The sequence below is a fragment of the Sitophilus oryzae genome, unplaced genomic scaffold (assembly GCF_002938485.1).
Source record: "Sitophilus oryzae breed Bouriz unplaced genomic scaffold, Soryzae_2.0 scaffold_806_pilon_pilon, whole genome shotgun sequence".
In the NCBI taxonomy this organism is placed as follows: Eukaryota; Metazoa; Arthropoda; class Insecta; order Coleoptera; family Curculionidae; genus Sitophilus; species Sitophilus oryzae.
In genome coordinates, this window is record NW_022147424.1 from 1,384,962 (window position 1) to 1,412,726 (window position 27,765).

General features: G+C 34.9%; 1 protein-coding gene across 1 annotated transcript in view; it reads left to right on the forward strand.

Annotated features, from left to right (window-relative positions):
- Nucleotides 1–27,765, forward strand: part of LOC115888685 (transcription factor SUM-1) — a 50,816-nt gene that overhangs the window by 18,436 nt on the left and 4,615 nt on the right. The window contains exons 2-5 of the mRNA XM_030908463.1: nt 299–393; nt 3,907–4,028; nt 5,016–5,198; nt 15,918–15,990. Of these exons, the coding sequence (XP_030764323.1) occupies nt 299–393; nt 3,907–4,028; nt 5,016–5,198; nt 15,918–15,990 (473 nt within the window). The remainder of the gene's footprint in view (nt 1–298; nt 394–3,906; nt 4,029–5,015; nt 5,199–15,917; nt 15,991–27,765) is intronic.

Sequence of the window (27,765 nt, forward strand, 5' to 3'; positions counted from 1 at the left end):
TCTGGGACACCCTGTCCGTTTATGCTGGTAGATCTTGAAAATATTTGCACTTATTTTAAACTTACCCTGTATAGTGACTTGTTTCGTGTGTGCGTCGGTATATATAATACCATCAAATCAAACCTGGTTTATAAAGTTACAAACGTTAAACAATATTTATTAGGTATTAAAAAAAGGAACAAATTTAAAAACATAAAATTCGTGTTTCAAGTTGAGATTTTTCTTTGATGTTTAATACATTACGGATATATTTATTAGACAGGGGATTACACTAAAACCGTTTTTATTTCTGTTGTAGATTTGTAGGTGACACCGGCTATGTCAGTGCCGAAAGCTCTATAGACAGCGAAGATGAAAAGGAACTGAATCACGTGTTAGAACCTCAAAATTCAGGCAAGTAAACATTTTATTATACACTCCAATTTTGAAAACCTTGCTTTATAACATTTTTACTTTTAATCAGATTTTCATTACTTTTTTACTTTTTTTTTGTAGATCGATTTATGGTAATTATTTTTCATTATTTTAGTAAATATCGTTTTTCGTTTAAGCGCCCGGTATTATACAGGTCTAGAACAGAATACAAAACACACTAGACGCTGCACAACCACGAGAACAAGCAGGCTTTAGAAGCGGCTTCAGCACGATTGATCACATACATACACTAAAAGTGGCTACACACACTACTCCAAGCTTGACAAGCATGCATGAACAATCTTTTTGTACAAGCCATGCATAATTTACCTTCGCCGCCACACGGTACATGCATGCTTAAACAAGCTTCAGTTTATGAAAAGAAGAAGGAATCCTGAAGGCATTTATCTTTTTAATAACGGCATCCTTATCGGCTTGGCTGTCAATTAATCTATACTTATTAAGTAAAATTTTATATGCTGCATCCTGCTTCACCCTATCATGATATTCTGGTGATTTAATTCGCCAAAGACACGGCGGATTTTCGTATGCGCGAATGAAATCTTCCAATAATCCTCGATTGCTCCTTTTCAGATCGCTAGACATGCTGGAGACGCGACGTACAGGTCATTTACGATCACGGACTGAACTAATTGTTTGTACAAGTCGAATACATGTGGTACACAGGTACCGTTTCGCTTGCGCAAGCACGGCTTGTCCAAGCTTGCATGATTCAAATTCAATCAATCATCAACCGGCTTGCACAATTAAAATGCTTGCGCAAATTTTCCCTACAGACGCTACAGTTTGCTTGTACAAAAAGATTGTTCATGCATGCTTGTCAAGCTTGCAGTAGTGTTTGTAGCCACCTTAAAAAAACTATTAGCTGAAGAAAAGAATACGAACTTCCAATAGCCATAGCTTTTATAGATTTTGAGAAGGCTTATATTGAAGACTCTACATATCCTAAGGCATTAATAGAAGCCCTAGCGAAACAGGAGAGTATTGATAGGCCTTATATAGGAAACTCTCGCCAATATATAGCAAAGAAGCCAAAGCAAGAGTAATGATATATTCTAAAACAACCCCAGAGTTCCAAGGGAATCGTTCACGTATACGTTGACCTAGACATGTTCTTATAGTAAACATTGTTAATTAAAACAATTAAAGTCAGGTCGATGTAGCGTGATGTTTCAAAGCAAGCTCGTACTAAACATCGGTGCTGGAAATATACAAAGAAAACTTTTGAGCACGCACCCGCCGATGATTGGGACGAGCGGACAAATATAAAAGGGTACGCTGAATGTTAGTTAGTTGATTAGTCCGTTGCAGTCCAATGTTCAGTTAGTTGGCCAGTCAGTGATTCGCATTATTAGTCCGTTAGTTGGCTAGTCGGAACCAGTAGAACACAGCGAAGAATGAAGATGTTCCTGTAAGTACCAAGTACCTTGTTTGAGTATACCATATATTGAGTCTTGAGGCATTTTTTGGAATTTCCCAAATTTTATTTTATCCACACTGTAAACCTTATGCTAAATAAATGTGTTTTTATCTAATGGTTGTTTTGATTAAGACAGAGAACCTGGTATAGCGACCCTATCAAACAACCCCCAAGCTAAGTCGCGACAATATCATCCACAGAATCAAATCCCTCAAGCGGCAATGGGCAGGATACCTGGCAAGAATAACAAGAGAATAACGGACAACAGATGGACTACAAAAATTGCAATATAGTCCACGAGGAATTAAAAGGCCTAAAGGAAGACCGAACCTGATATGGGACCATGATATTAGGAAATTAGCAGAGATAACATGGGTCCGCATAGCCAACAATAGACAGCCAATGGGCTCAACTACAAAGAGAGTATCTAAATATGTCATAAAGGCTACACCATAATTGGAAATGGTTGAATAACCTGAGAATGATAATGATGATGGTATAGTTGAGAAAAAGTAAAAAGTAAAAAGATCCAAAAGGAGAAAAACGTCTGTTTGTTGTTTTTGAATGTTTTCGAAGTACAAAAGGTGGATCCGTTAGCAGTGTTGCCAGGTAGAAATTGACAGAAAAACTGTAAATTTACAGTAAATATGTGAATTCAAAATTTACAAAAAATGGATAAATCTTGCTTAACATATTTCACAATCTTGGTAAAGCTATGAAGAATGTAGAATGTTTAGGAGGGGGTAAATCACCGCTACCATCTATTTTATGATCCCCATTCTTGAGTTTTAACGAGTTATAACTCATCATACTGTTTAGGAGGGGAGTTATAATCACCACGACCTTACAGATCTATTGTGTATTTCCCTTTCTTTATCCATCACACAGTCTCAGGGCTTTAACAAAAGCCAGTATCTGAAACGGCCCCACACAGACCAACTCTTTATCCTCGTCATCAGCCATATCAAAGTTCATGGCACGAATGGTCGTCGTCTCGGCGCACTCACTGATAAGGTGTTCTGGTGTTTCCCCATTTTCCCCACAGAATCTGCACTCGCCGTTGTTTCTCAGCTTCAGCCTACTGAGGTGTTCATTGAGGAGACAGTGTCCTGTTAGAAACCCCGTGACAATCCGAAGATTGTTTTTACTTAACTCAAGGAAAACCTTTGATTTCTCGCGGTCGTAAGAGAAATTCTAAGGTCGTGTCTTAGACCGCTGGAGGACACCCATTCCAAGTTACGGATAGAGTCTTCCAGATTCTTCAGTTCCGCTTTCAGTTGATTCCAGTTTAGAAATCGGAACGGTTCTGGTCCAGTTAGTGGAAGTCCAAGTGTTCGCTCCTTTTCTAGCTAGATCATTTACTTTTTCATTGCCTTCTATCCCTTGGTGAGCAGGCACCCAGAGTAGGAGGACCTTATTTTCTTTGCCTAATTTGTTGAGCCGCTCTAGGCATTCTTTGGCCAACTTCGAATTGATGGTAACTGAGTTGATCGCGTTTAGTGCTGTTTGACTATCGGATAGGATGGCAATTTCCTGTTTTCGATAGTTCCTATCTAAGATAAATTGTATCCATCTTTCGATAGCATAAATTTCTGCCTGAAGGATACTGGGGTAGGTGCCCAATGGTTCGGAGTATTTAGTTTTCGGCCCAAATACTCTTATCCCTGTCCCTGCTTTGGTTTTGGAAGCATCAGTATACCACGTTATGGTATGTTCTTTTACATGCTGAGTAAGCGTTTCTTCCTTCCCATCCTTTTTATTACTCAACACTACAGTGAGGCGTTTCTCAAAGTTGTAAATTCTTGGTATGTAATCCTCTGGGATTTGGAGAAGTGGAATTTCCTTTTTAGTATATTTGATTTCCTGAGACGGTATAGCAGCTATACGCTTTCGTAGAAATATCTGCAAATGTTATCGTGAAAAATAAAACAACTGATTCTCCTGTTTATAAAGGTTTCTTTACTATTTGATTTCCGAAAGCGTTTTCTCTACCTAAAAGCTTTGTTTTACTCGGGACAATTTAAATATTTAAAAAGCAATATCCGTTTCAGGTTGTTCTTTAAGCGGACCGAGAAAATGTCTGGCCTGGGCTTGCAAAGCGTGCAAAAAGAAAACAGTAGCTATCGATCGACGGAAGGCAGCCACATTAAGAGAAAGGAGAAGATTAAGGAAAGTAAGTCATCCCCTAATTATAATATGTACGCTAATTAGCCAAAACCAGGGCGTTTCTGTGTTTTAAGAAATCCCTATATCAAGTTTTCTACACTCTCGGAAAATTTAAAGTACCTATTATATTTTTTCTTATTTTTACCCTTATTTTCATGATTTTTTTTAGTGAACTGTACATAAATATATCTACCTTAATTGCCAAACACAGTTTTTCATAGGCTTTAGTATTTGGCTAAAAGTATTATTTTTTTTTATTTTTACCTTTATTTTTATAGCAAACTGTACATAAATAAAAACACTATAATATCCATTTAAATACCAATTCTCATCAGAGTTAAAGTTGACCACTTGCCAAAACATTAATTTTTCCCTCTATGGAATACTGTTTCGCACTGTATTGTAACTATCTTCCACAATATAATAAAGACAAACTGCAAAGAATACAAAACAGCTGCTTAAGATTTGTAGACAACATACCATATCGAGACCATATATCACCATATTTGAAGAATAGGGAAATTTTATGCGTGGATGGGCGTATGCAGTATCTGATATCTACGTTTTTATATAAAAATTATAAAACCAAATCACCTACCTATTTATTTGATATTATTTCTAAAAGATCTTAACGTGCATAATATAAACATTAGAACCAATACCTTTAGCATTCCGAAGTACAGCACAAGTAAATTTAAGGGTAGTTTCTGATATTCTGCACTATATTACATGAATCAGATATTGCATATGTTGAATCTCTCCACATTTTCTTTTAAGCTTGAACTGTACAGGTTTTTATTGGCACAACAATCTTTGTGACTGACTTATTGATTATAAACTTTTCTATATTTTATTTAATTTTACTTAATTTTAATTCATTTATCTGTTTGTGGGTTTTTGACATTTTTTTGTATTATTGGTTGGTATTTGAATAAATAGCAAATTTTTAACCTTCAAAGAGCTTTATATTAATTTCGTATTGTTTATGTTGCAGGTAAATGAAGCCTTTGAATTATTAAAAAGAAGAACGTGTAACAATCCCGGTCAAAGACTGCCCAAAGTGGAGATACTACGCAGTGCCATAGAATACATAGAATATTTGGAAGAAATTCTTCAGGGATCGAAAAATAGTGCAGAGAACACTAGCAGTCGAAACATGTCGAAGTGTGATTATTTGGTAAGTGGTTTAATTTTGTTTCCATAGCAACTGTTAAAATTGCCTTATATCCTTATATCTATCAAAAATAGTAGATAAAATAGTACTTTAAAAATTATTGTTTTATACACGAGGGACGATAAAATTGCATTATCGTCTTCCGAAATTAATATTTTCGATCGACGATAAAATACCATTTTATCGTCTTGTATAAAGAATAACTATTATTAAATATCATTGTAATGTATTTTCCAACGTTTTAAAGCAAACCAAAATAGACAGTGTAACAAACTAAGGTCTACTAACTAATGAGAGACGATTAAATTAACCCCGAACGAGATCTAGTACGCGGCGCATTGTTTCTTAGGAGAAGAAGACGACGTTTTGGCTCAGATCCAGCTCACGTCTTCAAGATCTTGGGATTAATCGACGCACGAAACACGTCGTCCAAATTAAATTCTGCGAAAGTGGATTTGTGCCTCCGTGTATTAATAGCCGAAAAATTTATACCTGGTACTCACGGATGTCGTCCGAGTACCGTGTGTCGTTTCCTGTGTAAATTTGGCCAAATTTATTTACTTGCAATATATTTTGTGTGTCGTAGATAACCAATAAGCGGTCAGAATTTAACAATAACATTATACAGGGAGGTCTGAACTGTATTCCGGAAACTTCGGCACCATATTCTGCAGATAAAAATAAGTAAAAAAGATCGTATAAATGTATGTCCTAAAATGCTTAGTTTCGGAGATACAGGGTGTAGAAGTTTAATTTTTATTTCGATTTTTTCCAAATAATTTCTGAAGTAACGTCAATATTTGGATGAATATTGGTGTCAATAAGAAATTTGATTTTGATGTCAATATGACTTCTACTTGTGGAAGGCGCCACCTACATCGACGGCGTCACGACAAAAGGGCGTAAGCGCCAAAATAGCGAAAATGAGATTATGGTTCCAAAATGTAATACTAATAAATGCGCACCTATCTATGAAACGGCTTAACCAACAAAAATTCTTAACGTGAGAAAAAAGACAGTTTTAGTTTCTAACCGCCAATACACTTTCAAACCAACTCGACGCGAAAATCAGTAACCGCCATTCACACGTGTTGGAAGGTCGCTTACGCCTGGGATGAAAAAATACCATTTTCCATTCAAAGGTACGTAGAAAAACTTATTAATAAGATAGGTCTTATTCATATTTGGTAGCCTAGATTGTTTTTTGTGCTTCAATCTTATTCAAATAGTAAACACCGACATTTATTTGTTATTGTCGGTTACGTCTTTTCGTGTTAATTTATTTGGTTTCCGTAAGCGCCATCCGCCTATGTGATCGTAATGGCATATTTTTTTGCTTTTAACAAAACTACCGTTCAGCAGATTTCAAAAAATTGTCAAATATCTAAATTGTATACAATATTAATTTTCAAAAAAACCTTTGCTACAAGTCAAAGGACTTTTTCTTGATTGTAATAATTGTTTGAAATTTGATTTTTTTGATGTCGCTTAAGCCTTTTTTATATTTTTTCTCCACAGTGTGATAATGACTTCCCGCGGGAAGAAAATCAGAGATTTGGCATTAAAATGTGGAAATCAAGAGGTTGAGGTTGAGAGCAATATCATAGATAATGATCTGGCAGAAGCATTGCAGCATGATGCGCTGTTGGAGTCAGAATTATTCATGTTAGAAGCACCACCTTTTGCCACCAACGAGGAATACGGATCAAGTTCACCCGTGTTTTGCTCAGAATATTAGTTAAATTTAATTTTCCAGTTATTATTTCAAGCCTAATGAGTTTGAAAATATTGAAAGTATCAGTTTGAGTATTTTGTACTGTGTTTTCTTAAAAAATTTAAAAAATCCAAGCGACATTTTTAATTTTATTTGTAAAACTCAAAAGGCGTAAGTGCACCTAAACGACAAAAAATGACTAGAATAATAAGACACAAAAGTCTTAAACGCCTTTCAAAAAGACGTAAACGCCAATCGAGCCTAGAAAGAAAGGCGTAAGCGCCAAATATTAAAATAACTAATTAACAGTTTAATATTTTATAAGCAAAAAATTCTTGAAAAATGTGCCATATAATCTATAATACTGTAGCAAAAAATAATTCACAAAAAATAAAAAATATAGATTTTAGACGTTTTTTTCGTCTCCTGAAAAAAATGACGAATGGCGCTTACGCCCTTTTGTCGTGACGCCGTCGACATATTTTTAACTGGTTTGAAGAGTAATAACTTTTCGTCCGTACCTGTATAAAACTACTGAGTAAAAAAATACACATTTACGACATTTTTTACGTAAAAAGGTCTCTTTGTAAAGATCGCTACGAGTAATGGTTCCCGAGATATTTGGAATCGAAATTATCAATACCTGTCATCATTGACATATTGACTAAATAGTTATTAGACTAAAATGATAAATTTGAAATGTTTTTGTGCCAGTTAAACCATGCCAAAAAACTATCTACTCAACATGTTTATTTTTTGTCAATAATGACATGTATTGACTCTTTCTATTCTAAATATCTTGAGAACGCTTGCTCGTAGCGATTTTTACCTAGAGATATTTTTCACGTAAAAAATATGAGAAATGTATATTTTTTCACTCAGTAGTTTTATACAGGTACGGACAAAAAGTTATTACCCTTCAAAACAGTTAAAACACATGTAGGTGGCGCCCCCTAGAAATAGGAGTGATATTGACATCAAAATCAAATTTCTCATGTTAAAAAACTCCCAGACACCAATTTTCATCCAAATATTGACGTTACTTCAGAAATTATTTGGAAAAAATCGAAATAAAAATGCAAATTCTACACCCTGTATCTCCGAAACTAAGCATTTTAGGACATATTATACATTCATACGAACTTTTTAATTATTTTTATCTGCAGAATATGCTGCCAACGTTTCTGGAATACAGTTCGGACCACCCTGTATATTTTTAGTTTATAGATCGATCCTTTACAGAATCGCACATCCCTACTACAAAGAGAGTATCTAAATATGTGAGGGATCTCTCCAAAAAATCCTATATGAGTATTTCAGGGTATTTCGCCACTGCAAGAAAATCTACAAAATAAAATAGTTACTTTATTTCTGTTAAGTAAAATATTTTGATTAACAGAAACTATGTAAAAGACGGTCAAGCTTTATCACGTGACTACGTACGATCTATGACAGATTAATTGGAATTGGAAGACAGACTCAATCTGATAGTAAGCAGTCTTGTTTGTGTCAGTGTTGCTTTAATAGATAAGGATTATTTTTAAGAGTCTATTACGCAGTATTGCTCGGGTCGCTCTCAGGGGTCAGAATGTGTCACGAATGAGCAGTGTGGGTCCAATAGATTTTACACTTTTGCTTTTTATTGGACAACAGCACGATACAGAGTTTCGAACCGGTCACCCGTCCATCCACTAGTATCGGCTTACGTCGCTTAACTTCGATGTTCTAATGGGAACCGGTGTTTCGACGTAGCTGGGCCGTTGTCCTTCAGGGGTCAGATAAGGCGGGTGTGTGGCCGAAGGAAATATACAGGCCCGGCAATGGATCTCTAGGCATAGGAATTACATGCATTGGAATGAAACGCCTATAAAAAGTCTATGCTTAAACAGAGATGGACAACAACTTCCCCGTTTCCACTTCCACTACGACTGTCTACTTAGACAAACTCCAATAAGATAACAAATTTTGGAAATTCCGCCACCTCCCATCCACTCATGATACCCATCTCCCTGCCCTTTATTTATCGCCATTATTTTATTTCCCTTCCCGCGCCTCCGCACCTCGCTATTCTGACTCCCGTCAGTTCATCACAGAGTTGCCAGGTCTACCGGTTTCGTCTGTAAGCTACCGATCTACCGATTTAAAGAAAAATCTAACGATATATTCAACTGCGTCTTTAGTTTTTACAATAGAAGCACTTATAAAAAGCTGACTTATTTGACTAAAAATTAAGCGACTGCCGTGTTGGAATCTGTATAATTTGACTTTATTATTGTTTCATTAAATTTTATTTAGTAATAACACACATACAGGTCATCGTTCTGTCTAGTTGCAGAGTTACAGAGATATTCCTAAAAATCCTTATTACTCCTTATTACTCCTTATTAGGCGCGGTATTGGCGACATGCCCGAAGAAGTTGATATCTTTTGAAAAGATTTTATTTCATTCATCTACTAAAGTTGAACCCATATTTTCCCCAAAAAATGTAAACAAAAAACAAAATTTAAGTTAAGAAACAACCTAAATTCGGACAAATATTTTAGTGATTTTCCCGTCAAAAAAAATATTAATATGAAAAAAAGAGTTGAGAGTTGCTACAGCTTTCCCATTGAAATGAAATTAATTTTAGATATCACTGATCAAAATTTGTACAAAGGTAAAAAGTGACTGCTACACTAATTTGTGACTGCTATCCCTACTTGTTATAGTTTTATATGTTTTTATTAATATATTAATATTATTTAATTCAATATTTTTTTTAATATTAAATAATATACCTAGCTATTTCTAATTCTTGTTATATTTATTATATTTGTATTTTATTTGAGTGATCTATTATTACGACACATAGGAATGCTAATTTTGGACTTAAATATTATATTTTATTTCGTTTCTGTACTTTTAATTTTTGTTGAAGATCTACCGAGAATTTTGTTCTCGTATGGAATTATAATCTAACAAACCCGGCAACCCTGTTCGTCTACTCCTTATAAAGTTTTTTTCCGTCTAATTCCTTTGTCACAGCCGCGGCTTTATGAAGCCGCGGCCGACCGACCGACCGACTGTGTCGGGGCGACTGCTAGGAAGATCGTACAGTATTGCCATTTCATAGAATTGCACTTGCTATTTTAGAAATGATATCAAAGTTTTGCATGTTACTTTTCGTTTTAGAAAGAAGTTATATGTGCCTAGAGAAAACTTTCGTAAAATTGTTTCGTACTTTATTTAATATTTCATTAAGTAGGCAAGATTAGGCAAGATTTAATATTTCATTAAGTAGGATTAGAAGATTTAGGATTTTGACAAGCCAACATAATTTCGATTTAATTGAATGGCAACACTGTCCGTCCTGTTTCTATTTTTTCGATTCTGTTCTATTAGTAGGCGGTAGCCCCCACACAAGCGTCTTAAAGACCCGCCCGGCGCCCTCTCTCGCAGGGGCTCTCTCGTCGTATCACTTCTATGATCACTTCCCCTATACGATGGTAGGGAAAAGACACTTTATCCGTCTCTGTTGCACTGCAGTGTATTTTGCAGCCTTACCATCTTTTTTTATCGCATTGAAAACCTCCTATTGCTAATATTCCTTTGCCAGTAGTGTATATTATATTTCAGAAATCTGCCTAAGGCTTAGCCCGATCCTGTCGTGTTAAGCCACACCCAAAATTCCATACACACGTGCTTTGATTAAGGCTTGATTAAGGTTTGCAGAGCTGCAGCATTTGCAATAAAATAGCGAGCAATTTGTTACAAAACCATATAAATTTTATATCACTGTAATCACAAAACTTTGTTGTCTTTATTTTCGAGAAAACTTAGTCGAAACATAAGGAATATTTTGTTGATGTTTGACCATCAAAATCTTAAAAATAAAGAAGTTGTCTAAAACTGTTCTACAATACGGATACAGTTTAATCCTTTTTCTTTAATTTACTTCTTCATTTGTGTAAAATTACCTAGCCAGTTTTACTTAAAACGTTAAATGCCGAACGCTTATTTTGCTACTTTTTCGGACTAGTGAAATGGACTCTTTTTTCTACTGCTCCAATGTTTATTAAAATAAAACCTTTTTATTTGCTTTATTTAACGTTTTATCTTGTTAAATCTTTACAAATTGTTAAAAAGGAACGTGACGGTTCCGCTTAAAACCAAAAAACGGTCCGCATAGAAAATTACCCTTTGGTGGCGCGGTTTTTAATTAGAAGTGGTGAGCAAAAAGGGACGAGCCTTCAAATGGAACTAATGCAGCCTGCTTCCAAGCTGTGCGAAATTAAAAATGTAAATTAACGACGATCTGAAAATGTATAAAGTAGGCGCTCATTACATCCGAAAAAAGTATTAAAAGAAGAGCTGAGAGGAAGAATTTTACGTCCAGATTTATTTACTGCTTCTTTTGAAGTATTTAATCTGTACACAGTTCTGTGTATGGAAAAAAATATCTTGTAACAAACGGCTTTAGTCTTCGTAAATACAATAAAAAAGCGCTGATGAAATTGCTTTATTGCTAAAACTAAATTATTAATACACAGAAGGAAAATGTTATTTAATGTTATTTGTATACAAACAGTTAGTTAAAATAGATCAGAAAAATCTACCAGATAAATGAGTAGAAAGTAAAAACACTGCGCCAAGCCAACATTTATCCCACTTGAAAAATTGGTCTGGCCATTAAATTTAGAAGAATAAACAGACATTTTATTCGCACTTCAGGCTATGAAATGTCTCTCTTGCTAATGTCAAATTTAATTATTAACGTTCCGAAACACTGCAAATACCTTTTGACAGATCCTGCCAAAAGACAACTATGATTTATTTTAAGATAATCTTAATAAAAATGTGTGGAAAATGCGTAACACATCACTTCTAAAACTGCCAACAGAATTGTAAACAAGCATTAGTGTAGTCCACTCTGGAAGTCTTATTTATGGAGTTGGCATTTTTCGGATACATTTATTTCTTTATTTATGAGAAATTTTATTGATAGTTTCTTTTATCTGGATATATTTAACAATGTTTTGTCAGGATAAAAGAAATATTTGTCAGTTTGTTTGATGTAGTAATCCCGTAAAATGTTTCCTAAATATATTTTATTTCTTAATGAATTAATATAAAATATTAACTTATTGACGACTCTGATACTGGTCTCCAAAGTTTAGTGGAACGACTTGAAGGCTCCTGTAAAAAATACGGGATGAAGATCAATTCCTCTAAAACTAAAGTCATGGTATTTGGAAAGAACCAAAATGTGCCAATTTGTATCAAAATAGAGGGCAATACCTTAGAACAGGTTTACAAGTTCAAATATTTGGGGTCCTGGATAATTGACATCTTGAACAATGACGTGGAAATAAAAACCAGAATAGAACGAGCGAGAAATGCGTTTTTAAAAATGAAGAACGTCTTCCAGAACCCCAGATTGGACCTTGAGTTGGGAACTAGGCTCGTTAAGTGTTATGTTTGGTCAATTCTATTATACGGAGCAGAAACATGGACACTGAAAGTTCAAGAGATGAATCGCCTCGAATCGTTCGAGACATGGATATATCGAAGAATGATTAAAATTCCATGGACAGCCAGCCCATATCACAAATATCGAAGTCTACAACAGAATAGGCAGAGAAAGAGAATTGCTCAATATAATAGAAATAAGAAAAACATCATACTTAGGGCATATATTGAGAAATGAAAAATACCACGTCTTACAATTGATAGTTAAGGGTAAAATTGAAGGAAAGGGAGGTCTCGGCAGGAAGAAACTATCTTGGTTGAGAAACATCAGAAGCTGGACTTACCTAACTTTTGAAGAACTCATAAGGAAAGCCGAGAATCGTGAAGATTTTGCCAATGTGATCGCCAACCTCCACGAAAGAGACGGCACGTAAAGAAGAAGAAGAGAATATTGCCAAGTCATTAATCAAATAAGTTTGAGTCATATTTAAAGAATGACAGATCGTAGCGAAAGTATAGATACGCCACTGAATTCTACGTGAACCCCTATGGGGCTCGCTTTTCATCTTTCCGATAAGATATAAGATAACCGAGATACAAAGGGGATCAGAAAAAAGTAACATTTTCAAATTCGTACAGGAACTAAGAGGACTAAGACAAATCAGCGTGCAGCATCTTTAGTTTCATAAAAAGTAACACAGTAATATGAAAACCGCATCTTTGTATCTCTACTCATAAACTACCAAAAAAATCGGATATCCTGTACATTAGCATATTGAACAAAGATAAACTTTTGATAAAAAATAGATCGCTTTAAAGCAATTTGCAAAGGATGAGGTCCTATCATCGCTACCCACCTCGCGTAGCTGCAATAGACTTTTCAATTTTAGTACAAAAGTAAAAAAGCGAAAAAGAAAAACAAATCCGCTTAGAAATTGGATAGCGCGCGAAAACCCGAGAGAACAGCGAGGCCAGAGGCGATCGAGCCACTGGCAACTTTTTCCATTTTTCCATTTCAAAGCAAGAGGGAATTGCCAGTTTTCCACCACCGGGCGCCCGTTCTATTTAACTTGTTAATTCTGCTGGCGCTCCTCTGGACCAGTAGGATTTTATTGGAACAAAATTGGAGGGAACAAATAACGAAATTGTGGAGATAATTAAACTTAGTTTTGTATTACATCTAATAATATTGTCGCGACCTAGCTGGGGGTTGCTTGCTAGGATCGCTATACCAGGTTTTCTCTTTTAATCAAAACAACCATTAGGAAAATATACATTTATTAAATAAAAGTGTACTAACAATTTCAACAAATAAGTGTAAATAACAATTTCAGGAAATGCCAAGACTTAAGGGTATGCTCAAAGAGGTACTTACAACAGCATCCTATCTGACTGGCTGACTTCTGTCTTCTCAACTACCGACTCCTGACGACTAACTGCTGTCAACTCTGCCACTAACTAACCGACTACCCGAACATTCTTCAGCATACTCTTTTTATATTTTCTATCCCTCGTGGTCATCGCTGGTTACGTCGTTCAATATGTTTTCATCTAATTACATTCACCCGGCTATGACCATAAGGAAATCGAACTTCGGTAACCTGCGTTTGATTATCGATCCGAGATTGTTGTATTTTAATTGTTTAATTTTTAGTGTTATTTAAAAACATATCTGGGTCAATGTTCTGCAGGTAACCGATCTCTTGGGCCTGTATCAAATTGGTTTACTAGAATTATACTTTACATGCTTTTTCCCAATTTGATCTAAACCCAAGTTGACATCTATTTAAGTCTTGACAATATTCCTCTATTGGTTTGTCATAAAACCTTGTGAGTGGTAAAACTTTAATAAATAATAATAAAAAATAAACAATACTTAGTTTAAAGTCTAGAAAGAAAGAAATTGCTTTATTGTCATAAAAAAATTTTACAATTTTGTTGACAAAGCTTAAAAAAAAGAATATAAAAAACATACAAAACTTCACTTAACAATAGAAAAACATATAAAACTAACAGCAAACATACAAAACTAGAACAATACTTTATACAATTATAGAAATTGTACATTGTCAAAAATTTATTTAATTAAATATAAATAAAATATAAACATACATGTAAATAAACAACTGTATATAATGTCAATACTAAATTTAAATGGATAGAAAACAAAATCATTTCTTAAATTTAGTGAATGTGTGTTAAATTTAGAACCCTAGATATTAATAAAAAAATCGTTAACCGCGTAAAAGGCTTTCTCCAGTAAGTATGATCTCAAGGCTCTGCGAAATGCAGGAAAGGATGAAATGGAATTAATTTCAGATGGCAGATGATAGTGCATTTTTTTTTGCATTGTACAATTGGGAACTCTTTACTAACTCAGAGTGAGGGGTTGGCAGATACATGTTATGCTCTGCGTTCCTAATTGGATAGCCATGAACTGGCTCTAGAGAAATACTCGATACGTGCTTGCGAACTAGGCAGACGGATTCGAGTATGAATAGGGAAGGAAGAGTTAATATTTTATATCTTTTAAACAAGTCCCGGCAGTGAGCACGACTGGTTAGCCTCAGTGAATATCGCACAGCTCTCTTTTGTAATTTGAAGACACGCTCAAATTGAGTCGCACAACACGCACCCCAGAATGGAAGTGCGTATCGGAGATGCGACTCAGAAAAAGAAAGAGAATTATAAATATTATCCCCTTCTATTTGTAGAATCCGCACTGAAATACAAGGTGTTTCAAAAAACATGTGCAATCTCTTTTGGAGTTTCCTCACAAAAAAATAAGATTTATTTTTCATATGACATAGGTCCGATTCTGCTTTGTTTCATAGCTACAGGGTGTTAAAGTCTTAATATTCGATTTATTATAATTTTCTTTCAAGTACTTTTAGCATTTCGAATGAAATTTTGAGGATAAAAGTTACTATAAATGCGACATATATTTTAATGCTAAAAAATTGTCGACATATTCACCATGGACGCGCATCACTGGAATATTTTTCTAAAAAAGGCATGTACGCCACTGACTTTTTTTCTCTTGTTAGCGAAATGGTGTAAACAGTATAATGCCGATTAAAAGGTGTCTCTTGATATTTTGTCGATTTCCCTGAAGGAAAAATAAAATCCCTGAGGAAAAACAAAATTAATAAATTATATATTTTACCTAAAAATTAGGTAAAATGTATAATTTATTAATCTTACTTTTATTTTAATTTTATTAATTGTAATTAATAAAATTGCGTTTATCTCATGAAGATAACTTTTAATTGGCATTAAACGGCCTACACAATTTTGAAAAAAAAGGAAGAAAAAAAAAGTCAGTGGCGATATGCTTTTTTTTGAAAAATATTCCAGTGATAACCCATACGCACGTCCCTGATGAATTTGTATCCATTTTTACACTTCTGATGTATCACTGGTAACTTAAAATAAATAAAGAAAATGGAGGTCCGAAGTTTTTTTTTAGTTCTAAATACAGTTTGTTGTCACTAAAATTAGCTTGAGCTTTTGTATATTTCTGTCTAATTTGTACCTTCTTTTTCCATATTTTTTTCAGAATTCGACAGCCAACCAATATTTGTGCGAACGACTACAACAACTAAGTGAACCTAAATATTCTCCACACAGTGGTGAGTATTCTCTGTTTCTATTTATTTTTTTTTATGTGAGAACGGCATAATATTACTATATCTGTAAATGCTGGTCATAAATTGAATTAACTTGACGTTGAAGGCAATATTCTTAAGATAAAAATTGCGAATATCACGAAATAAACCCGTCTTTTATTTACGTTTATTTATAAAGGGTGTCCCACAATTAGTGCGACAAACTGAAATGGGTTGTAGAGGGCATCAAACAAGTCATTTGAGTATAGGAACCCATGTCCGGAAATGTGCCGTTTTGGCAGGAGGTGGAGTGAAACGTAAATTTCAAGTTGCATTATTTATTCAAAATATTTACAAAAACTGCTCAAAGTGCCGTTCATTCTGTTGAAGACACAAATGCACACGCCTGGACGGCACTTTGAGCAGTTTTTGTAAATATTTTGAATAAATAATGAAACTTGAAATTTGACTTGACTTGAGATTTGACACCCTGTATAATAGTAAAATTTGCAACGAATTCTAGTGATATTTGTGTTTTAAACATATTATATTGAAAATGTCACTTGAATGAAGAATTTTATTTGTGCCTCCAGTTATCCAGTGTATTTTAATATAGGTATATTTTTATAAGTATATTTTGATGTAATGGATGAAGCTTTTTATATTTGTAGTAGAAGACGATCTATTGCTGTATATAGAGGGTGTATATACAGAAATAAGTGCAAATATTTTATAAGGGGTGGTAGAAGATCTCGATAAAAGAAACATATTTTCTCTTTATCGTTTTTCAAATAAGTCCAAAATAACTGAGTTATTTTACTTTGAAAATTTCTAAAAAAAATGATTTTTTGCTCAAATTTTGAGAACCACCGGATTTTCTTCCTTGTAAACTTAGTCTACTACTTACGTTGCCATATTATCAAGAAATTATGTTTTTTAACTAAAAACTAAAAAAAAATCCGAATTTTCAAAAAAAAATTTGTCGCGAAAAAAACCTCACGGGCGTGTTTCTGGGGTTGAACTACACTACCAGTTAAAATACTTGCACTTATTTCTGGGACACCTTGTATATTAATAAAAAAACAACAAAAATAAAATACATATATTGGATACCAATTAAGCTTTTAGTTACGTAATCGAAGGCGCGATTTTTAAATGCATTGTTGCCAACTGTTTTGACTGCCAACAATTGTGACTAACTTGAATTTAGATTTCCCGCTGGGGATTCAGGTGGTAGCTCTGCTGTAAAAAATGTCAAGTTGCCGCATTTATTTATTTATTTCCTGGCATTGTCATTCGTTTCGTATTTCGTTTTTATTTCGTACGAGTTTTTGGTTTAAATAAATAGTATTGTGATACTTTAAGTTTGAAAATGTTTACTAGCAAACCTTGCAGTCAAACATTGTTCTTTAAAGAACCTCTTTTAGTGCGAAGTGTACAAGATAGCTTAATAGCCGTAAAAAAACTCATCGCAACTTTATTAGAATATTTCGAACAGGAAAGCGGTAATAATGGCCCTTTATGTCCCTTAAGTGCTGTTAAGGAGGTGAGTTTTGTTGTAAATAATAACTGTTTATATGTTTATAATTAATTTATTTTTGTTTCCCCTAAAATATTTTGATTTACAGAAAATATATAAAAGTGGGCAACTTAATCACGTGACTAAAAGTTTATTTGATATGACCTATCCAAATAAACCCTTTTGGTTGGTTAAAGCATGGATCGGTGTAAAAATTTCAGAATAATACGAGTACTACTAGATAAATTTTAAATTTTCTGATGAAATATGAGCATACTCCCATCGAGAATGAGAAAAAGGTGGCACTGGATGGCCACTTATTCGTTACCTGTCACCTCTCCGGTGGCACAGAGCAGCGTTTCCGGTTGTACACTGCGTCCAATAAATCATCAGCAGCGTCAAAAAGGAAATCGACTCGGACAGGGAGACGTTCGCGAGCCGCCGCATTACACAAAGCGGCCGTTTCTTCTTATTTATAGCCATTAGAACAGGGATTTCGCTGTTTTGATATCGTTTATTTTCGGTGAGAGGAGCGACATCCATTGCGGCGTGCTTCGCCAGACGAAAGAAACGACTCGAAATCGCGGGTCATAAATAAAGGCGGAGGCATAAACGCAACCGTCTAGTTTTCGCGATTATGTATCTTCCTTTTTAGATGTATTATATATATATATATATATATATATATATATATATATATATATATATATATATATATATATATATATATATATATATATATATATATATATAAACGGGATTTGGTATAAGTATTTGATACTTTTTTCCAACTACAGCCTACAGCTTCTAGGTTACGAGCTTCCATTGCTTCCTTAACCGTTCCGTTCCAGGATTTTCTAGGTCTGCCTCTCTTTCTTCTACCCTGGGGAGTCCATTGAAAAACTTTTCTTGGCCACCTGTTCTCCGGCATACGTAGAACATGTCCAAACCACTTTAAGCTGGATTTTTCAATTCGATCTAGCACTGTCTCCTCCGATGCATTCATGATACGCCTGACCTCGATGTTTGTCTTTTTTTCCATCCTAGATATACCTGCGCTCCTTCTAAGATAGTCCATTTCAACAACTTGGATTTTGCGCTTCGTATCTACACTCAAAGTCCATAGCTCTGAACCATAGCAAAGAACTGACTCCACCAATGTTCGTCCAAGTCTCTTTTTAGTTGTTGCAGACAAGTTTCGGTCCCACCAGAGGCTATTAAGACAACCAATAACTTGTTTGTTCTTCTGAATTCGGGTTTGTATTTCTTCTTTGCCCAAACCCTCGTTGTTGATAGTAGCACCCAGGTATTTAAATTTGTCTACTTGTTGAATCTGGACGTTATCATCTATGAATACTTCAAAACAAGCGTTGGAATTGACTAAGTATGCTAAGTATTCTGTCTTTTTTAGACTAACCTGAAGTCTCCATTACTGGGGACTTAGATGTATTAAAGAACCTAAAATAAAAAAATTATCATCATCATCGTTCTCAGCTTATTCCAGAACCTTTTCCAATTATGGTGTAGCCTCCCTCACACATTTAGATACTCTCTTTGTAGTTGGGCCCATTGTTGTCTATTGTTTGCAATGGGGGTTCAAGTTATCCCTGCTAATTACCTAATATTAGGTAACCATTCTAGGTCTCTTAATATGATTAAAAAGTACCATGCTGTAATTTTTGTGGTCCATCTGTTGTCCGTCCTTCTTACCAGGTGTCTGTGAGAGATTTGATTCTGTGGATGACATCTATTACCTGGGTCATTTGTCGTATCCACTCTATTCTTCTACGGACTTCCTTTGTTATTTCCAAAATATTTCGTTCCATTGAGCGTTGTGTAACATGCAGATTCCTTAGGATGTCGGTTTTAAGTGTCCACGTTTCGCATGCATAGGTCATGACTGGTAGTACACATTAATCGGTCTTTTTTGGTTATTCCCAGTATATTTAGTTTCTTTGCGCGTTGTGCGACCTAAAGTTTCAGAGTTTGTTCATTTTCACAATGTGGTGGCCCACCAGTCATAGATACTAAACCTGTACACTTTTAAACGGACATTATAATAAAAATTCACGTAAAAACTTAATGTTAAAATCAAGAACAAAGTCCAAACCTCTGTCAAAAAAATTCTTTATTAGTGATCGGTTTCGACATTTCCAAAAACAGTTGTTCGTTTGACTTTATACAATACAAAATATCTTATTCATATCTCAATCAATTTTATATATAAAGTCAAACTAACAACTGTTTTTGACAAAGGTCAGATGATGGCTGGAATTTGCCAATCTATATATTTTATATATAGATTTTTAAATAGCAACTCAGCATATTTTTACTTTATTCGATAGAAAAGGATATTCTGAATAGAATGACATATCATATGTCAACTTTTGACATTCTCGCTTAATAAAAAATCGAATTTTAAAATTCAATCTAGAGTGCCATAGCTACAGTCCGTTTGCTGGATCTGTGTCTATGAAAGGAATGCGAACAAAAAACCTTTAAAATAAATAGCAATATATTTTATACGTCGACTTGACGAGTACGTCACCGCAAATCGCTCCGCCCACTCATTTTATTGGCTACTTGAAAATTTGTCCAATTTTTATTGATCGGACGCGTCGTCTCATTTTTTACGAAAAACATCGAGAAAATATCGTTTCCCCTTTCACGGATACCCCGTAGCGACAGAACGGACAGATGTACTGTATGTTAAAACTACTAATTCTTAATCAAGGAGCCTTGAAAAAATAAGTTTGATTGTCTAATGTTTTTAGTGTCGTGTCCTGACCAGTTAGAAAATGCACAAATCGTATTTTTAATCATATCTCAATTTTTTCAAATGGAACGAGGGTGGCACATTAGCGTATTTCGAAAAAGTATTTTTTACGAATAATTTGATACCACACACTTGGTATTTCGAGTCAAATTTTCGTTACGAACCGCAAGTTATAATTTCAAATAAACCATATGCGAAATGTCAAAGATTGACATATGATATGCCATTCTATTCAGAGTGTTATTTTCTATTTAATAAAGTAAAAAACTACGGAGGGTGCCATTTAAAGATGAAAAGTTGTAGTCATTTCCGGTAAAACAGGAAGTGACCGAAAACAATTAAATACAGTCAATCAATCCTAATTTATGTCATATCCTAACATACCAAATCTCAAAAAAATTTATAGGGGTGAACCACTTTTGAGACGCACCCGGTGTAATAAATTTTGTTTCACCTTAATATTTCTAAACAAGCTCGCGAGGCCACTATGCCTTCCTTATAGAGGTACTGTCACTGGTAATTCCTGTCATTAGTAACATGGCCGAAATGAAATTTCATCTAGTTTATGACTGAGAGTAGCCCGCTATAAATAAAGGGGCATTTCCATTGTCCCAAATAAATCCGCGCGACTTTTCCAAATTGAATGCGGGCGGCATTAATTTTGCTCTGCTACGGCGGGCAATTTAAACGACTCCGGCCTCGGTACGAGCACATCCAGCACATTTAATGGCCGGTGAAGCAATTAAAGGTAAGTAGACCGGCACGGCGCGGCGCGGCGACGTACTTTTATCCACATTGTCGTGGGGTGTAACCTAACTCCAGCTGGATTACAACTAAACCGATGCCATATCATAAAATGCAAAACAATCAGGCGCTCAACGAGATAAATTTAATAACACTTTTAACATAGCTTTTAATATCTTAAACGGCCCGGAAAGTGACCATTAAAGAATCTTTTTTTTTTCTAAAATTCTCTTAACAGATTTTTCGGTACTTTGACTAAAATCGTTTATCCACTGTATTAATTATATATTATATTTTAATAATTTAAATACCGAAAATAGGCGTCAACTCAAAGGCAGTTGAGAAGACGAACTAAGGAATGCCGATCTCCCGAGAGCACCGTTTATATTTTCGCGGGACCTCCTACTTAACGCCTTCGCCATAGAGAAATATAAAATCTATTGTGTCTCTCTTTTATTTAGTTTCTCTGTGGCTCTCGTCTCCTTTGACTCGTGCTGGAGACCGCCTCTAGGAGCGCTCCCAAAACGATGCGAGAGGGTCCGACAGCAGGCGAGAGCCCCAAGTACATATTCGCCTCGTCTCGGCGAGTGTGTACTTGCACCATAAGAGCATTAGTGGAAGTTCGTATACGGCAACGTTTCGTATACTTGCAACCAAAATGGGACACCCTGTATATCCGAAGTATGCAGTAAATACAGTAAAATAAAGAATCCGTGTCGATTCCCCATCTCTTTTTGTATCTGTCATCTGTGTGTATTTTTCTGTAATGCCGTTTTCGATTAGGATCTTCTATTAATGTAGGCTCCGTGACTTTGCCGCATAGTCGGGGCTTAGGCCTTTTCCGTTCCTGTTTTCTGGAATGGGAACGGAGGCACGTCCACACTTATCTCCGAGATTCCGACAGAAAGGGATTTAGGCCGTTTTTCGGCTGTGTATAAACCGAATGAAACGCGTTTAATTTAATTTGGTTCAGTTAAATATTAGGTCACGCGCAGTGGCGCAACTAGGGTGGGGATAGGGGGGCTTAGCCCCCCCCCCAGGTGCCTTTAGTACTTATTACTTTTTTTAGCGTTTAAAAGGTAAGCGCTTTTAAAGGCTCGGCGTATATAACGCTAATTTTTTAAATATTTCGCTTAGCGCACACTTAACTACCGATTCGGATATTCTCATCTGACGCGCTTAGCGTCTTTACTATTGCGCTAAGCGATTTGAAAACGGCTACCTTAAAGGATTGTGGGTAACGGCCGAGCTACGTCGAAACACCGGTTCCCATTAGAACACCGAAATTAAGCGACGTAAGGCGATACTAGTGGATGGGCGGGTGACCTGTTCGAAACTCTGTATCGTGCTGTTGTCCAAAAAAAGGCAAAAGTGTAAAATCTATTGACATACACTGCTCATTCACGCCGGTTCGAGGCCGGATGAGATCGAATATCTCGTGAGTAAGAGTCGATTTTAGATACCTGAGAAATTGGGATGTTGCCAATATGTGCTCAACGCGTATCCAGAAAACGATTCGCACGGCAACGAGAATACCAAAATCGACTGCTTGGCGTTTCGTTTAGGTTTGGATGGGCGATAAAACTGAGCGTCTGCGGAAGCCTTTACTAAAGCAAACGTACCCTTAGCGAAATTTACGAGTTCGGTCTTTAACGGTCGCGCATCTCAGGATCATTAGCGCACGTGTTAACGATGAAAGTTCCTCGTCCGTCAGATAAACCACCGAAAAAACAAATTAAAATTAGTTCCACACTTCGGCCTACGACAGTTAGAGAAGCGATGGCGACATTTTACGACGTCGGACAGCTTCGTCACCGTTGTTTTCGCTCTTAAATTTTACGGCACTGCTCTTAACGATCAACGGTCTCGTTGGATCTTACTTTACGCGTGTCCAAAATAAAATACGCCTTCTCTTACTGTGAATAGTCGATGCTTTTAATTTTTTCAAAGAACCATTAGTTTGAAAATAGCAAGATTAAGTTTAACAACATTTATACAGACTAACATACAGGGTGGCGCCTCTCATACGCCGCTGAAGCTCTAAGGAGAGCGGTAGTTTATATCGAAATAAAATTTTGGCAGCATATGTACAGTACGTCTGTCCGTTCTGTAGCTACGGGGTATCCGTGAGAGGGGAAACGATATTCTCTCAATGTTTTTCGTAAAAAATTAGACGACGCGTCCCATCAATAAAAATTCGACAAATTTGCAAGTAGCCAATAAAATGAGTGGGAGGAGCGATTTGCGGTGACGTACTCGTCAAGTCGACGTATAAAATATATTGTTGTTTATTTAAATGTTTTTTGTCCGCATTCCTTTCATAGACACAGATCCTGCAGACGTACTGTAGGTTAACTGAAAGCATTTTATAAAAATATATAGAATTATACAGGGTGTCCCCCTAAAAAAGTTACACATCAAAGTTGTGTTTTTTCTAATGGAATACCCTATATATTAATTGACTTTCGGATTCTAGGAAAAAAATAAAGGTGAGTTTTATTAAAGAAGCATATACCTAAAATCTAAGGATTTTGACATATTTCACATTTTGTGAAAATGAAGAGTAAATTTTAAATTTCGATAACAGCTACCTAAATTTTAGTTGACCTTGTATAGCCTGATGTTTAATTACAGTAACCATTGTATGTTAAACCAAATTGAAATTTGACCCGAAAAGTTATACAGGGTGAAACCAAATTAATATGGAATATTAGTCACTTTTAAAAGCAAGTTACTCCTTTATTTTAAATAGAACACCCAGTATATTATTCCGGTGTTCAATGGGGAATTTATATATCTTCAAAATATTATTAAGGTTGCCTACCCCTCAGACAAAGATTTTCCTAGATATTTTACTTTTTATGATTTTGCGTCAGTAGATCTTTATTATTTGAAAAAATCTAAGGTGGCTGTGATATACCTTGTGTTAATTTAACAAAAATTAAAGACTGTAGAGTAAAATACTCAACGGTAATAAAAAGTTACACGTTTAAAACATATTTTAATTATTACACAATTAAAACTAGATATAAACCTATAATTATGTGACAAAAATTAGCTAGATAAAATCAAATGCTCAAAAGGCATCCTTTGCTGTTAACTGCATAAAATTATTGTCTTTTCAAAAGGATCTTTTAATTTTAAAAGGCATATGTGGAGTTTTACCTCGTAAAGCAGTTACAATAATTTCTCTCATTACACACAATAGTTGATCAAGTTTTTTAAACACTGTCTTTAACATATCCCCTTAAAAAACCCACACTAGATAAAATCAGAAGCGTTTAAGTATTCTATTAATTGGTGGATGCACACTGCATTCACAAGGCATTCTATTCTATTACTAATAAATATCAACCCAGATCAAATCGTGTAAATGAAAAAATCTAGGAAAATCTTTGTTTGAGGAGTAGGCAACCTTAATAGTATTTTGAGGAGACGTGAATTCTCCATTGAATATCGGAATAATATACTGGGTGTTCCATTTAAAATAAAAGAGTAACGTGCTTTTAAAGGCGACCAATGTTCAATATTAATTTTGTCTCACCCTGTATAATTTCTTGGATCAAGGTTTAATTTGATTTAAAGATAATAGTTAATTTAACTAAATATTAGGCTATACCGGGTAAATTCCAATTTAGGTAGCTTTTATTGTCACAGCCACCTAGATTTTATCAAGTACCGTGAAGTGGGGTGACTTTGCCCAATTCTGAATTTTAAATCGTGTTTATTTCAAAAATTGTTGTATTTTCTCAAATGTGTATGGTCTATGCTATAAGTGGTAATAAGGACAACACAACAATAATACGCTTTTTTGTTTATTAAACAAATATATATATATATATTATATATATATATATATATATATATATATATATATATATATATATATATATATAAGTAAAAAACTGGATGGGCAAAGTTAGTTGCTTATATGGGGTGTCTTTGCCCTCTTCCTTATTCTTATTGATAGACCAAAGCCACCCCATTTAAAAAGCATAATTACGTAAAATATGCTTCATCACCCTCAATATTATAACGAACTTCTGCATAATACTTACCTCAATATAGCGTGGTTAACTATTGCAGCCACGTAGAAGTTTGAAACGCACAAAATAGGCTTTAAAAACAGATTTGGCTTCACAGCACTGTAAATGCTACATCGCAACTGACGGCAAGCGTTTAGCGACGTACCGAGACGTGGGGCGCCTCCACCCATAATTTATCGATGACACATAACGCGTTCTTTTTAAGTAGTGGCTACGGCTACGTCTAACATATTTTCGGACGGAATTTGGAAAAGTCACCCAAAGAGGCAAAGTCACCCCATTTCACAGTAAGAAAGATCTACTCAGATCAAATCACGTAAATGAAAATATCTAGGAAAATCTTTGTTTGAAGGGTAGGCAACCTTAATAGTATTTTGAAGAGACATGAATTTTCCATTGAATAATGGAATAATATACTGGATGTTCCATTTAAAATAAAAGGGTAAAAAACATACTTTTGAAGGTAACCAATGTACAATATTAATTTTGTCTCACCCTCTATAACTTTTTGGATCAAGTTTTAATTTGATTTATAGTTTACACTAAGACACAAAGTTTTTACAATAGTTAATTTAACTACATATTAAGGATATTAGGTTATACCGGGTAATTTCAATTTAGGTAGCTTTTATTGTAACTTAAAAATTATTGTTCTTTATTTCTAGAAAATGTTAAATATGTCAAAAACTTTACATGTGTCATATACTTCTCTTATAAAACTCACCTTTATTTTTCTTCCAGAATCCGAAAATCAATTAATATATAGGGTGTTCCATTACAAAAAACACAACTTTGATATTTTTTCGGGGACACCCTGTAGAACTCTCTATATTTTCGAAAAGTGCTCTGAATTAACCTCCCAATATTTAATTTCAATACAAACTGTCGTTCTCCTTGGAGCCTTCGCGGCGTATGAGAGGCGCCACCCTGTATATTCCCATATAACACACAATATCCGCAGGATATTCATAGAATGTCGGAATGTCCCATTATAAGATCATCTTATAAAGACATCTATAGGATATCCTCCAGACGTCCTGAAATCCTGTAGATGTCTCAGAATAGAATATCCTATGGATATATCTGTCGTATATCTAATGTACATCCAGCTGAGATATCCAAACATGCTCATGATAATAAAATATCCTAACAATATCGTCTAGATATTTAGGAAAAATAAATAATGTACTACTTTTTATATTACATAAAATGCAATAAACCATACAGATAGATATATATTACGTCAAGGCAACAAAATATCCTGTTGGTATCTTCTGGATAATCTGGATATTTATGCGCTTGGCCACTCCCAGTAATACAGAGAATTTAAAACGCCCGCGCAAAAAAAATCCCACAATTCATCTCGACAGTTGTTTATTTTTGATGGTTTTTGCATCCTGTATTATTCAGTTCTTTGATTTAGTGAAATTCGAGATGAATTCGGTCGTTTGTCGATATTGGATGGGCTTAAAAATGACTGAAACTAACAAAACTTGTTGAATTTACTTAGTTTTTTCTTATACTCATAGTTCTAGCTTTGTTCTAGCAGAAATTCTATCCTAGCCTCAACTAATATCGAAAAACGACGAACAACTCAGTGTCTCACAATGAAGAATTTGTGACAAAATTATAGGTGAAAATTTGTTGAAAATCGCTTGTTCTTTATCCCTAAACCCATTTTCGTGTTTGATCTATTCAAACAGAAATCCTATTTTTTGGTTTAAATTGTGAGTTTCTGGAATGTGTGGTGTTAGAAATTATACCTGTATCCTGTGTGCTAACTTTGATGTAATCTGGTATAAAAGGGTATAATACCATACGATCGAAACAAACGGCGTCAGAGGTGGCTTGGAAATGAAGATAGCTGTTATTTTGTACGTAAAATTATATGGGGAATGTCATCGATCGTAATTTTCAAGCCAATTGAACGCCGTCTTTTTTCGATGGTACAGTATAAATTGAAAGCTCTTAACTCATACAAATAAACTTCTAAATTTTGACGCAAAATTCATTGCTATAATATGTAGGTATATTTTAGAGCTGTTAATAAAAATATCCAATGAATAACGTCAAAATGTGGCTAAATAAAACTAAATCGCGAACGTTTTTACTATAAACTAAGGATGAAGTAAGTATTGTCAAATAACAGTCCTCATATAATGTCCTAAAAATATTTTATAATGCTCCCAACATCATCCTTGTATTATCCTAGAAATATCCCAAATAAAGGCTTGCCTAGGGATGTCTTGAAGATGACTTTTTTTGTCCCACTTGGATATCCCATAAATATCCTCCTCTGGTTTTTGGATATCCCTAAGATATTTACTATATCCTTGGTGGATATCCTCAAGATATCTATAGGATTGTGTTGTGTTATATGGGTTAAGAGCTCAAATTTTACCAAATTTTTTTTTCATCATCGTGAACGATATTTTCTAGGTAATTAAAAAAACAAAAATTATTATTATTTTTTTGATGCACACTACTGTGTCACCCTGTATGAATCTTCTACCTGCGTCAGATAAAGCAATTTTAAAAATCACATTCTTAGCGTGGCATCGTTTTTATATCGGCCCAAACCAAACAAGACGGATCGTTTCCTACAAACGGAAACCATTAGATCAGACACCGTCGGCTTAAAACCAAAAACGTGTAAAATATTTCCAGATTAGTGTGCGAATCGGTATCGGCACGACCGACTGCTGTTTCTCTCT